We start from the raw sequence: 12833 nt of genomic DNA on the forward strand, positions 1-12833 counted from the left end.
CTTCCTTCAGGATTTAGTTCTGGTGGTACTCGGGGACCATATAAGAGGCCAGGGATCAAACCCTACTACTCCCCTACTATACCTCTGGCCCCCAAAAGGTACTTACAAATACGAAGAAAAAGTGGGTCCAAATATGTGGGTCAACAGTGTAGATTTGCCTTGTATGTGTAAGACACTGGGTTTGTACTCCAGCACTGCATAAAATTACGTAGGTGTTGAGGCCAAAAAATTCAGGGGTCATTTGCTTTGCATCTTACAGACCCTGGTTAGACCCCTTGCGTGGCATTTGGTCCCCTGAACACAGGAGTAGTCCCTGAATAGTGCTGGGTGAAAAAATAGATGGGTGATTCTTTGGGATCATGGAGGGGTCCCTGCCCAGTCCTTTTCAGCAAGGGATTGGGTGGGTACCCAGAAGGGCCTGACCCAAAGGCCAAGTAAGGTTTGAGCAATTAAGGTGCACCAGAGGGGATGGGAGCCATGGGCCTGTGTGTCCGGAGGAGGGATTGGGGCCAAAGCAGTAGTACAGCAGGTAGGGTGTAGTAGGGCATTTTCCTTGAACATGGTCATTCTGGGCTGGATCCCCAGCATCCCATATCGAAAGGGCAGGCAGGAGACCAGAGAGCACAGTGGGGCCCACTGAGGCGGAGTCAAGTGGATGCACCCTGTCAGCCCTGCTGTCAGCACTATCCTCCCAGTAGCCCACATCTCCCCAGAGGAAGCAGCGTCCCCCTTGTCATCCTGTGTATGTGTTCTTTGTGCTGGTGAGAGCTTGGACTGGAGCATATGCGTCCCAGGCACCACTGTGAATGACCACTAACCACTCAGCTATGACCCCAAAGTCAGAGAAATTGTCCTGTTTGTGCATGTGTGCTGATGAGATCATGTTCTTGCAGCCACTGAGAATGAGCTGGCTTCTTTCCTACTCCGGTCACCTCTTCTAAGCCAGCAGTAGCTAGTGAGGCTCCTGCATTAGTCACCAGCTTAGCTGGGGCCTGGGTGAGCCTGGCACAAAGGATGGTTTGGGGATCCCTGCAAATGGCACAACCATCCAAAGTGCCTTTCACCCATGCTCCAACGTCTGTCACAGACACTAGAGCTTCTGGTCCCTTCTCATCAGGGATCTCGGATGTTCTTTGAGTTGGCCACATTGGTTTCAGTGGGTGGGAGGACCCTATTCCAACGTGGAGCCTCTAAGTAAAGGGGCTCTGAAAATAACATGACACAGAAATGCTCCTAAACCCATTCTCCTAGGGGAGCCCCAGTGCCCCTCCAGCAGCACAGGCAGGTAGGAAAGGACTTGCACCCCCTCTGGAACAATCGATGTTGGAAACCCCCAGGGAGAGTTCCCTGCAGGTTCCTTTAGAAGCAGGGTTCTGAGAGGGAAGACGGAGAGCAGTCATTTGACTCTGCCTGGCCAACGCTCAACTGCTCTCCTGTTGCCACAGAGGCGTGTCTGGAAACCAGAGCTGGGAGCCTCTGCCAGGTCTAATTAAATACTCCTCCACACTGGCCTCCAGTGCTCCTACTTCCCTCCAGGGGGTCCCTCCCGGGATGAAGTCAAGCTTCCTCTGACCAGATGCTCCCCACACCACACATGTCTGCTAGGATGGATGGGAGTGGGGAGCAGGTGGGCTTTGTTTTCCTCATGTCCATGCAGAGCACAAAGGAGCTGGGCATGGACATGATAGCAAGTAGTGATGCCCTTAAGTGGTGTTGTGGGCTGAAGCGATATACCCCATGTGGTCCCCTGAGCACAGAGCTGTAAGAGAGCCCTGAGTACTGCCGGGTTTTGTACCACAGGGTCCACCAAGCACTGCCAGTATGGTAGCCCCCAAGTATTGCTGTGTAGCAGGTAATCTCTGGCATTACAGGGCCAGAACTGCACCACATCCTTGGGCTCTTGCTTGACTCTAGCTGACTATCTCCAGGAGTGGCTCTGGATCTCCAGAATACCTCTTAGGAGCTATGCCCCCTACCCCCAACTCATTGTGTGACCCCCGCCCACCACACACAAAAACAAAAAGTGGGGCTGGCTGAAGGCATAGTACAGGGGGTAGGGCATTTGCCTTGCACATAGTCGACATGAGCTGGATCCCTGGCTTCCCATATGGTCCCCTGAGCCCATCAGGAGTGATCACTGAGCACAGAACCAAGAATAAGAAGTAAGCCCTGCGCAATGCAGAGTGTGGCCAAAAATTTAAAAAATAACGGGGCTAGAGTGATAGCACAGTGGGTAGGGCGTTTGCCCTGCATGCGGCTGACCCAGGTTCAATTCCCAGCATCCCATATGGTCCCCTGAGCACCACCAGGAGTAATTCCTGAGTTCAAAGCCAGGAGTAGCCCCTGAGCATCGCCGGGTGTGACCCAAAAAGCAAAAAAGTAATAATAATAATAACAGGATACTAGATAAGGCTGGAGAAACCTCAATGGGCTGAAGCATATGCTTTGTATACAGGAGACCTGAATATATTCCCAGAACTGTATGGTGCCTGAGCACAGAGCCAGGAGTAACCCCTGAGCATTGCCAAGTGTGGTTCCAAAAAAATAATAAAAGTAGGGGGATATACTTGCTTGGTGGAATAGCCCTTCTTGCTGTAATATAGCTCTGCTCCCCCCCCACACACACACATACATCTTTCTAAGCAAATTTTGTTCAATAAAAACTATCGAGAAAAAAGTGAAAGAAAAAGAAAAGAAAAAGGAGGGGCTGGAGCAATAGCACAGCGGGTAGGGTGTTTGCCTTGCATGTGGCCAACCCAGGTTTGAGTCCCAGCATCTCATATAGTCCCCTGAGCATCGTCAGGAGTAATTCCTGAGTGCAGAGCCAGGAGTGACCTCTGTGCATCGCCGGGTGTGACCCCAAAAGCAAAAAATTTAAAAAGAGAGAAAGGAAGGAAGGGAGAAAGCAAGCAAGCAAGCAAGAAAGCTAAGAGCATTTGTCCTGGTGAGCAACTCTGCAAGGACCACAGCTAAAAGTGTGCAGACCTCACACTAAGCACTGCGGCCAAGTTGGTGAACACTGCAACCTGATGTGCACTCCCTAACAAGCACCCCAGCTGAAAAACTGTGAAGGCAGAGAACGTACAGGGTTTAAGACACTTACTTACCATGGAACCCACCCTGGTTCAAATCTCTGGCGGCAAAAATGATCCTACGTTGGGGCAGGAATGATAGTGCAGCAGATAAGGCCTTGCACACTGCCAACCCATTTCAGTCCCTGGCATCCCATGTGCTCGCCTGAGCACCAACAGGGGTAATTCCTGAGTGCAGAGTAAGGAGTAACCTCTGTCTGAGCATCACCAGATGTGACCCAAAAAAGCAAAAAAAAAAAAAAAAAAGTCATATGAGCAATACCAGGGGTCACTCCTGAGAACAGAGCTAGGACGAGTCCCTGAACACTGCTAGTGTCAGGTATGTGTGCCAGCCACAACTCCCTATGCCACTGCAATATCAACAATAATTAAGAGAATGGGAAACGGGAAGAGAAGAAAAAAAAATTCTTTTTGTTTTTGTGCCACACCCGGCGATGCTCCTGGCTCTGCACTCAGGACCATTCCTGATAGTGCTCAGAGGACCATATTTGGTGCCAGGGATTGAACCCAGGTGAGCCGCATGCAAGGCAAGCTCCCTACCTATTGCATTTTTTCTCTCCCACCCAGAAAAAAAAATTTCTTTTTAATGAAATGCTGGTACAGCAGGTATGGCACTTGCCTTGCAAGCAGCCACCCTGGGTTCAAATCCCAATACCACATACCACATATGGTCCATGGAGTACTGTCAGGAGTGATTCCGGGGCACAGAGCTAGGAATAACCCCTGAGCATCGCCAGGGGTGACCAAAACAAAAAGAAAAGGGGGTGTTCCTCTTATCTTTCTCTCTCCACAGCTCTTACAACCACTTTCAGACCCAGAGTGATAACTCACAGGCTGAGCACACGTGCTTTGCATGGAAGAAGCCCAGATTTGATCCTGGCGCTGCATGGTCCCCTGAGCACTGCTGGGAGTGACGCCCCAAAAGCACAGAGCTGGGAGTAGCATCTGGGTAAGCTGGGTTGTGGTTCAAAAAACAAAACGAAAAACAAAAAGGTCACTTTCTCTTTAAATGCAAATTACCTCCTGCCAGCTCAGCTTCCACCCGTTCCTTCCCCGGGAGAAGAGTGGAGGGCGGGCAGGGGGTGGAGCGAACAACGGTGAGCATCACTCCAGACCCCGAACCTCCAGGTCAGTTCCCCGCTTGGGGGTAGGGATGGGACAGAATGATCGATCGTGACGGATGCCCCATTTTGGAACCTGATTCCCGAACGGAAGTTTAGTTGCACCCGGCTTGGCGTGGGAGATGGAGTGTGGGAAATTGATGCCAGGTCGTGCGTAGACGTTCCTGGGGAGCAGAGCTAGAGCCTCTGTACTGTCTAGCCTCTCATTGGACCAAGCTGCCGTAGGGCGGCGGCCCAAGCAGATCCTGTCTCCCTTTCACCACACCCCCTCAGGGCCAGCCAGCCCCGTGCCTATTTAAAGGCTTCTACACCCTCCCCGTGGAGCCAGAGCCCCAGAAAACCCCGCTAGGGAGCCCTGGCCTCCCTGCAGGAGGGTTTCAGCAGAGGAGGATTTGGGTGGCAGAGTGAGGGGGCGGGGGTGGGGGGAAGTCCCCATTAGAGGCTGGGCAGTGCCAGACACAGCCATTGTTGGCGGCACCCCCTGGCAGCAGCTGATGCCAAGCAGGGACTCTCCGACTGGGGAGGGAGAAGCACTGGGCTGACAGCCGGTCACAGGGAACTTCTTGGGAGTCCCATGGTGTTGCTTATGGGCAGGGGGACCCCCGGGGGAGCATTGCCCCTCCTACTGGCTGATCCCATCCCTGGGGGCCAAGCTCCAATCCTCTCAGGCACACCCTCCCGCTGCTGGTCACCCCTGTACTGACAGCTTGTGGCAGCCTCTGCCCAGGCAGTTGATCAATGAAACAGGATCTGGGTAAGGACATCTGGAATCCTCAGCGTGGTTCCTGCCTCCCCAAACTCAAGGCCAGAGGTACAGCAGCTGGACTGAGCAGGGCCTGGCTCTGCCGGCTGAGGCCACAGGTCCCTGGGGGCCTGGAGTGGGTGGAGGGTGAAGGATGGGGGTGGGGGGCAGGGTGCCAGTCTCTGGCATCTGCCTCACCGCACTGCCCAGAAAAGGGCACTGAGGCTCCTGGGCCCTTCCTCTATACTTCTCAGGGGTTGCTGGAGCAAAAATGACCTTGTCCCTCACTCCCCCCAGTGCCCAATGGAGGACAAGAAGAAGAAAAGGAGCCCCAAGCCTTGCCTGGCACAGCCAGCTCAGGCCTCAGGCACGCTCCGCAGGGTCCCTGTGCCCACCAGCCACAGCGGCTCCTTGGCCTTGGGACTCCCTCACCTGCCATCCCCCAAGCAGCGTGCTAAGTTCAAGAGGTAGGTGAGACGGAAGCAGGGCTAAGAGGAGGGGAGCCCAACTCTGGGCTGAACCTTGCAGGGAGGCGAAGGGGGTCTTGGCCTTTAATTACTATTGGGTTTTGCTTTTGGTCACCCCAGGTACTTAGAGGCAAAGTTTGCCTGCCCACCCCGAGAACATTTCAGGGACCTCAGCAACAGCTGATGACTTGCTTGGGGACTGCCCAGATGGCCTCCAACTCCACCTCATCTCTCAAGTGTGTGTGTAGAGGGTGTCAAAGGTGAGAGTAGGGGCTGGAGCGATAGCACAGCGGGTAGGGCGTTTGCCTTGCACGCAGCCAACCCAGGTTTGAATCCCAGCATCCCATATGGTCCCCTGCGCACCGCCAGGAGTAATTCCTGAGTGCAGAGCCAGGAGTAACCCCTGAGCATCGCCGGGCGTGACCCAAAAATAAAAATTAAAAAAAGGTGAGAGTATATGGAAACTTCAGTACTTGGAGCCAGCAGCAGGAGAGAAGGCTTTAGAGAAGAATGGTTCAGTGGAGGGAGGGACGTTTGCTGATTTAAGGATAAAAGAAAGGTATTAGGGCCAGAGCAGTAGTACAGTGGATAGGGCACTTATCTTGCATACACTCAATCCGGAGTTCGATTCCTGGCACCATAGAGAGATCCCTGAGCACCAGCTGGTGTAGTCCAGAAAAAAAAAAATGGGTGCAAGAGAAAGAGAAAATGCCTGGGAGCTCAGGAAATGGCTCAAAGGGCCGGGGGAGATGGCTCAAAGGGCCAGGGCACATATGTGGGTGGCCTAGGTTCCATCTCCCAAACTACAGCACTATATAGTCCCTAGGCTGTCTAGGGACAACCACAATGGGGTGCAGCTGATGTTCAGGGCTGGGGCAGAAAGCACGGGAAACTCAAGTGGAGAGACAAGGGGGCTCAGACTGCAAAGGGCTTTCGGAGAGCCAAGTTCAAAGCAGCAGTTGAGTAAAAGAGGAGCAGAAGGGTATTTTGCAGAGGTAAGATGACTCTTGTAACAATGGAGGAATAAAAGTCCCCAAGTGTACTGATAAGAGTCCAGAAGGAGATATCAGCTAGCTGGCACATGTGCTTCGCATGCCAGAAGCCTGGCTTTCATTCCTGGCACCTCATGGTCCCCAGCATTGCAAGGAGAAACCCCTGATATCAGAGCCAGGAGTATCCTCAGAGTTCCACTGGATATGGTCCGAAACAGAACAAGTGAAACAGGAGCTGAAGAGATAGGCAGGGGTTAAGGTCACTTGGCTTGCACATGGCTGTCCTGCATTTAATCCCCAGAACCCTCTGTGGGCTCCTGAGCCCTGCCAGGACTGTGATCCCTGAGAACAGAGCCCTGAACACCCTGAGCATCGCCAGGTGTGGCTCCAAAACAAGAAGGAAAAGAAAAAAGTTTAGTGACCATCAGAAAGGACAAGTGACAGTCAGAGTCCCAGGAGGAATGAGAGCACTGTTGAGGCAGGAACCCAGGAGCCCCCTTTCAGATTGGCCAGAAAACACTGCTTCTTTGTCCATCTGCCTTCATGCCCATCCCTCTCCTTTACCACTCCTGGGCCCTGGAGGAGGAGCAAACGGCCACATACTATGTGGGACGTGACAGGAAAGTGTATTCTGAGTGAACAGGAGTGTTGGGGATCTCTGACTGGCCCCCCCTGTGACCAGATCATGTTCCCCACAGAGCAGGCAAGGAGAAGGGCCGCCCAGTGCTGGCTGGAGGTGGGGGCGGCCCTGCAGGCACCCCACTGCAGCATTCCTTCCTGACCGAGGTGACTGATGTCTACGAGATGGAGGGGGGGCTTCTCAGTTTGCTCAACGACTTCCACTCGGGCCGGCTGCAGGCCTTCGGTGAGTGTGGGCAGGGCAAGGGGCTGGGGGTCTGTCTGGGGAGCATGTGAGGGGCCAGCCACCCGCACTGGCTCTCAGAGATTCCCTCGTGCTGCTCAGGAAAGGAGTGCTCCTTCGAGCAGCTGGAGCATGTGCGGGAGATGCAGGAGAAGCTGGCGCGGCTGCATTTCAGCCTGGATGTGTGCGGGGAGGAGGAAGAGGACGAGGACGGGGGGCTCACCGAGGGACTGCCTGAGGAGCAGAAGCAGACCATGGCGGACCGCAACCTGGACCAGCTGCTGAGCAATGTGGGTTGTGACCAGGGACTGGGCTTCTGGGAAATCAGGTGTGAGGGTTGTGGGTTTCTGGAGGGGAGGGTGTGCATGGTCCCACACCACCCCCCTCTCCCTGGTGAGAAGCTGAGGGTCTGTAGACTGTGGGCCCTGATTCCCACCAGAAGAGCTCCCCAAAGCCTCTGGAGTTCGGCCTGGTGCCTTCTGACAGAAATTTCTCTTTTTTTTTGACAGCTGGAAGATCTTAGTAATTCTATGTATCCTTTCCCGGAGACAAATGTGTGTGTGTGTGTGTGTGTGTGTGTGTGTGTGTGTGTGATGGGGTGTGTAGTGCAGGAAGAATTTCCCAAATATACTAAAAGGTGATTGAGATTTTTTGTTTTATCTTGTTTTGGGTCACATCTAGTGGTGCTCAGGGCTAACTCCTACCTATGCTTAGCAATCACTCCTAGTGGGACTTGGGGAACATGTTGGGTGCCAGGGATGAACCTGGGTCAGCCACATGCAAGGCAAGCACCCTACCTGCTATAGTCTGGCCTCTCTGGCCTCTTTTTTAACTATTTATTAAAATCTTTGCAAGTACTTTATCTAGCCCCAATATGTCTTCCTATTCCATTAGCATTAAACAATTTCTCAGGAATCAAACCCAGGGCCTCACATATGCAAGGCATCATCATCCCAGAATAAGCCTAAGCCTTATTCTGACTCTATTCAGAATATATATGTATATATATGTATAGTTATTATTATTATTATTTGGTGGAGGGGGGCACACCTGGTGATGCTCAGGGCTTACTCCTGGCTCTCCACTCAGGAATTACTTCTGTTCAGTGCTTTACCTGCTGAACTATCTCTCCAGCCCCTGGACAATATTTTTACTAATTTACTCCTTGTCTAGTCCTAGCCAAGAAAGTATGATATAAGTACCTGCTGGATCTAGATCAAGAAAGAGGCACAAGGGCCACAAGAGGCACCTTCCTCCCAGCACAAACTGGGGATAGCTCCAAAGTACCACAAGCAGGTGTGGTTAAAAAGAAAGAGGCCATTAAGTCATGGAGTGAAGAGGGCTGGACAAGATTCCTACCTCAGAGGTTGGAGAGATGGCTCACATGCTTTGCCTGCAAGAGGCCCAGGTGTTCTCTGTAGCACAACAGGGTCCCCTGGGCACTGCCGAGACACATGAAACAAAAAATATTCCTATCTCAGATTCCTACCACTCTGAATCAGAAACCCTCACCCCGACCTGCGGTGCATTTGTTTGTTTTTCTGGCTTTTTGGGTCACACTCTGCGATGCTCAGTCTGCACTTAGGAATTACTGCTGGTGGTGCTCCGGGGACCATCTGGGGTGCCAGAATCGAACCTGGGTCAGCTGCGTGCAAGGCAAACGCCCTACCCGCTGTACTATGGCTCTGGCCACCCCCTTCCAGACACCCCACGTGGTGCGTTTGGGACATTCAGTCCTGCATGGTGGGCGGACTGGGGAAAGAATAGGTGCATCACAGTCCTTGACTGGCACAGACAGAAGCTGCACCTGGCGGAGAACGCGGAGCCCGAGGAGCAGTCAGCCGCGTAGGCTTCGAACCAGGCCTGGACTGCCCATCTCCTTCCTTCAAAACTGTGACTTTTTACGGACTCGGTTGGGTGTTCCACCGCCCCCCAGGTGCTATGGGTAGGGGGGCCCCTGGAAGGAATAAAACAAGAAACAAAAGCAAGCACTGCTCGATGATGTCTTCCCTCGCCCCTTCGCGCCTGGACTCTACCGAGGCACCCCAAAGCCCAGCCCGGGTGGAAACGCGCGCAACAACAGCTGGAGGCTCGGGATGAGCCGCTTCCCGAGGCCGGCGAGGGGCGGGGCCGCGGCGGGCGCGCGGGCCGTTGCCTTGGAGACGGCGGGGCGGGGCGCGGCGCGGCGCGGACGGGTGACGCATTGCGCAGGCGCCGGTGGGAGGGTCGCGCCGGGATGGAGCTGGAGCCGTTATCGCGGAAGGTGGCGAGGCTGCAGGTGCGGACTGGGCGGCGCCGCCGGGACCCCTCCGCAAGCCCTCGCAGCTGGACCCCGGAAACGGGCGAGGCTCCGGCGTTTAGTCCGCTGCACGCGCGCCAACCGTGCCCACCGCGCGGAAGAATGCTGGGACCCAGGGGCTGCCCCGCGCGCCCCGCGCTTCCACCGCACGCTCCTGCGGGATCAGGGCCGCCGGGGTGCAGGTGGAACAGGGGATCCAGTCCAGCCTGCTCCCTCGGCCCCCCCCTAGCCGCGGCGCACAGCGCTCGGTTCCTTTCGCAGTTACCGCAGAAACCCCGAGACGTCCCCACTTTTGCAGTGACAAGGGTTTTCTCTCTCGTCCACACCAGGCCTGTGTCCGGGGCTTCTTAGTCCGTCGCCACTTCCAGAGCCTGCGAGCTGAGTATGAGGCTGTTGTCCGAGAGATTGACGGCGACCTGGGCACGCTGCAGTGGACCGAGGGCTGGCTTCCCACGCCCCGGTTTCCTCCACAGGTAGTAAACACCCCGAGAGAAGCGGGGAGGAGTCGGAGGGACCTGGGTAGGAGGTTAACGGTTAGATTGAACCGTCCCTTCCGCTGACATGTTTTCTCACTGGTAGTGGTAATCCTCACCTCACACCCCAATTCTTAATCCCCACCCCGACTCCAATGTGTCTGTGGAAGTATGTTGCCCACTAATGGGAATCTGATTTCTCAGAAGGCGAAATCTCCCTGCATCCGGCCAGCTGGAGAACGGAGAGCGAATCCAGAGCCGGCGCAGCAGAACCGCTGGCTACGTAAGAAGCCTGAGGAAGAGGCCATCCCTGAGAAGACAAGGCCAACAGTGTCAGGAGAGAGCTCAGCATCTGCCCGAAGGGTGCCCTGCCCAGATGCCAGGCCCTGGCCCCAGGGACAGAACAGGAAACCCTGCCGAGAGCAAAGTGCAGACGGGCCGTGGATGAAGAAACCAGGTACCTCTGCTAGAGTAGGGCCAAGTCCAGCACTCTGGGCCTCCGCTCCCCCTGCTGAGGCAGAAGGCTTGTGCTAGATGAACTGCCTCCCCCTTCTGCCTCTCTGGGGTAATATAAAAGTGTGCAGGGCACCTGTGTACCCGTACCCACCTCTTAAAACTTTCTCCCTTCCTCTCTTACTTAGAGACTGCAGGTCCAGGACTGCCCTGCAGTCAGACCGAGCTACAGGAGCTCCGCAGCCACTTGGCCATGGAATTGCTGTGGCTTCAGCAGGCCATCAATAGCCGTAAAGAGGTGGGCACTCACTGGGAGCTCTTCCAGCATGTTTAGGGCTCGCTAAGGGTTGGGGTCGGGCAAGCCTCCTGCCTCATCCAGTCCGACCAGCGTGGTATGGTGTCTGTTCTCTTCTCCAACAGTATCTAATCCTCAAACAAACACTGAGGTCTCCAGAGGCCTGTCAGACGAGAGACAAGCCCAGCGGGTATCCAGACGATGAGGGACAGGTCTATGAGAGCCCCACACGGGAAGACCAGTCCTCCAGCAACAGGACCACTGGAGAGAGAGACCACGCAGAAGATGCCTGCTGGGGGTTCAGACCCTGCAAATCCCCAGAACGATGGGCTACTATAGACAGAAGTACTGTTGGGTCCAGGCCCAGGGACCCAGGCCAGAGGAAGACTGGGCCACTACTGTCTACAGTACCCAAGAACCTGGCTAGAGAGCCAGGCCATGGGAGACAGAGCTTGGGAGGGCCCTGCCAGCAATTGAGGAACTCCCTGGAGGATCTGACCCCCAAAGGTCTCTGTTCTGAGGAAGCCAGGACGCATCCACCTGCAGTCTCTGAGGACCCACACATTAAGGACAAGTTTCCTAGAGCTCTGGACCACAAAGAGCCTGACTTCCAGAGAGCCAGGCCACAAGAACTGGGCCACTCAGATGACTGTGTCTCCTGGGATGGGCCCTTGGCAGGGCTGCCAGAACATGGCGGCCTGGATCTCTGGGGCACTAAACCACCCAAGGGCCAGACCCTTGGTGATCAAAGTACTGGCGATAGAGCCACCAATATGGCCAATCATGAAGGATGGAAAAACCAGAGGGGAACACCCTGGAGAGCAAGCCCCCCTGAAAAACGGTCTCCTGCAGCTTAGACTAGACCAAGAGGATGGTGGCGGCTGGGGGTGGGGAAGCTGTGGAAATGGGACCTCCAGGCTACCCCCCAGAGAGTTGCATGGGGGATGCCAGGAAAGGGTTATAATGGAGGCAGGGCCTCATCCTAGCTCCCTCATGTCAGCCAATGACCTAGGCCTGCCGTTGGTGGCTGGTGGGGTCGAGAAGCTGGAATGGGACAGAAGCAGTAGTATAGCTGGTAGGGTGTTTGCCTTACACACGACTGACCCAGGTTTGATTCCTGGCATCCTGTATGGTAACCAGGAGTAATTCCTGAGTGTAGAACCGGGAGTAACCCCTGAGTATTGCCAGTGTGACCCCCCAAAAAAAGCGAGAGAGAAGCTGGAACAAATTGCTGGCTCCAATGTGGGAACAGGCAGAAAGACATTTTTCATGCTTTGTTAGGGGCGTGGGGGATATGGTGGGAAGGCGGAACACTAATGGAAAATAAAGGGTATTCTTTGGTTCTGGGCCCGGTTGCATTCGTCTTTCTCTGGTCAGATCAGACTCTTGAATCCTACCTGTTTCCTGCTGACCTGGGCTGTCCTCCATAGAGCCACACATCAGGACCCACTCACCACCCTTATGGTATAGCCCCCCACAGCTGATCCTCCTTGGAACTCACCCTTGGGGCTCCAGAGGGGAAGGCTGGCTCCGCATCTTCCCCTGTCCACTGCACAACTGTCTTTGGCCAGGCCCCTCGCTCAGCCCCAGAACTGTTTGGATTCATTGGAGGGTTGGGCCAGACCTGGCTCAGGTCTTACTCCTGGCTCTGAGCTCAAGGGGACCCTTTGTGGTGCTGGGGGTTGGACCCAAATCAAATGGATGCAAGGTCTTACACTCTGTCATATCTCTCAGACCCAAACAAAAGCTTCCTCCTTTTCAAAGAGCCACCATACTTGTCCTACTCTTCTGTTTGGGGGTGTGGACTTCCCCATGCGGTGCCAGGGATTGAAACTGGGACTCAGTTTCCTCCCATTGGCCGGACCCTATCTGCCCTGCTCTTGTGAGGTGCAGCAGGGGCACCTGGAGGAAACCCTGACACCGTCTTGCCAGAGGCTCGCCCCCTCTTCCTGGGCAAGAAGGCAGGACTTGACCTTTGGCCCAGTTCCCAGCTCTATCTTGTTGCCTGGCAACAGCTCTGCGTCTCTAACTAGGGAC

At 54.8% G+C, this 12833-nt stretch overlaps 1 protein-coding gene across 5 annotated transcripts; it reads left to right on the forward strand.

The window, feature by feature from the left end:
• The first annotated feature begins 4158 nt into the window (after positions 1-4158).
• On the forward strand, positions 4159-12006 carry LOC130031592 (coiled-coil domain-containing protein 28B). 5 transcript variants are annotated; one of them, XM_056122960.1, is made up of 7 exons: positions 4159-4220; positions 5253-5422; positions 7113-7279; positions 7379-7566; positions 7786-7808; positions 9071-9337; positions 9905-10207. In XM_056122960.1, exons 2-6 carry the CDS (start codon positions 5259-5261, stop codon positions 9123-9125), a joined length of 597 nt encoding a protein of 198 aa, XP_055978935.1. In that variant the 5' UTR covers positions 4159-4220; positions 5253-5258; the 3' UTR covers positions 9126-9337; positions 9905-10207. The 5 variants fall into 5 exon arrangements, with proteins under 5 accessions (XP_055978935.1, XP_055978936.1, XP_055978937.1 ...); XM_056122961.1 differs by having other exon boundaries at positions 9071-9212; positions 9905-10204; XM_056122962.1 differs by having other exon boundaries at positions 4181-4220; positions 5210-5422; positions 9905-10209.
• Positions 12007-12833: the final 827 nt, after the last annotated feature.

The sequence above is a fragment of the Sorex fumeus genome, unplaced genomic scaffold (assembly GCF_029834395.1).
Source record: "Sorex fumeus unplaced genomic scaffold, SorFum_2.1 ptg000047l, whole genome shotgun sequence".
Lineage (NCBI taxonomy): Eukaryota > Metazoa > Chordata > Mammalia > Eulipotyphla > Soricidae > Sorex > Sorex fumeus.

What these genes read in the sequence shown, in the direction of transcription:
- LOC130031592 (XM_056122959.1), top strand. Translation starts at nt 10,220, where the DNA reads ATGTTGCCCACTAATGGGAATCTGATTTCTCAGAAGGCGAAATCTCCC. An exon ending in GCCGTGGATGAAGAAACCAG is followed by an intron (nt 10,506 to 10,689) that starts GTACCTCTGCTA and finishes TCTCTTACTTAG; the next exon opens with AGACTGCAGGTCCAGGACTG. An exon ending in CCATCAATAGCCGTAAAGAG is followed by an intron (nt 10,800 to 10,921) that starts GTGGGCACTCAC and finishes CTTCTCCAACAG; the next exon opens with TATCTAATCCTCAAACAAAC.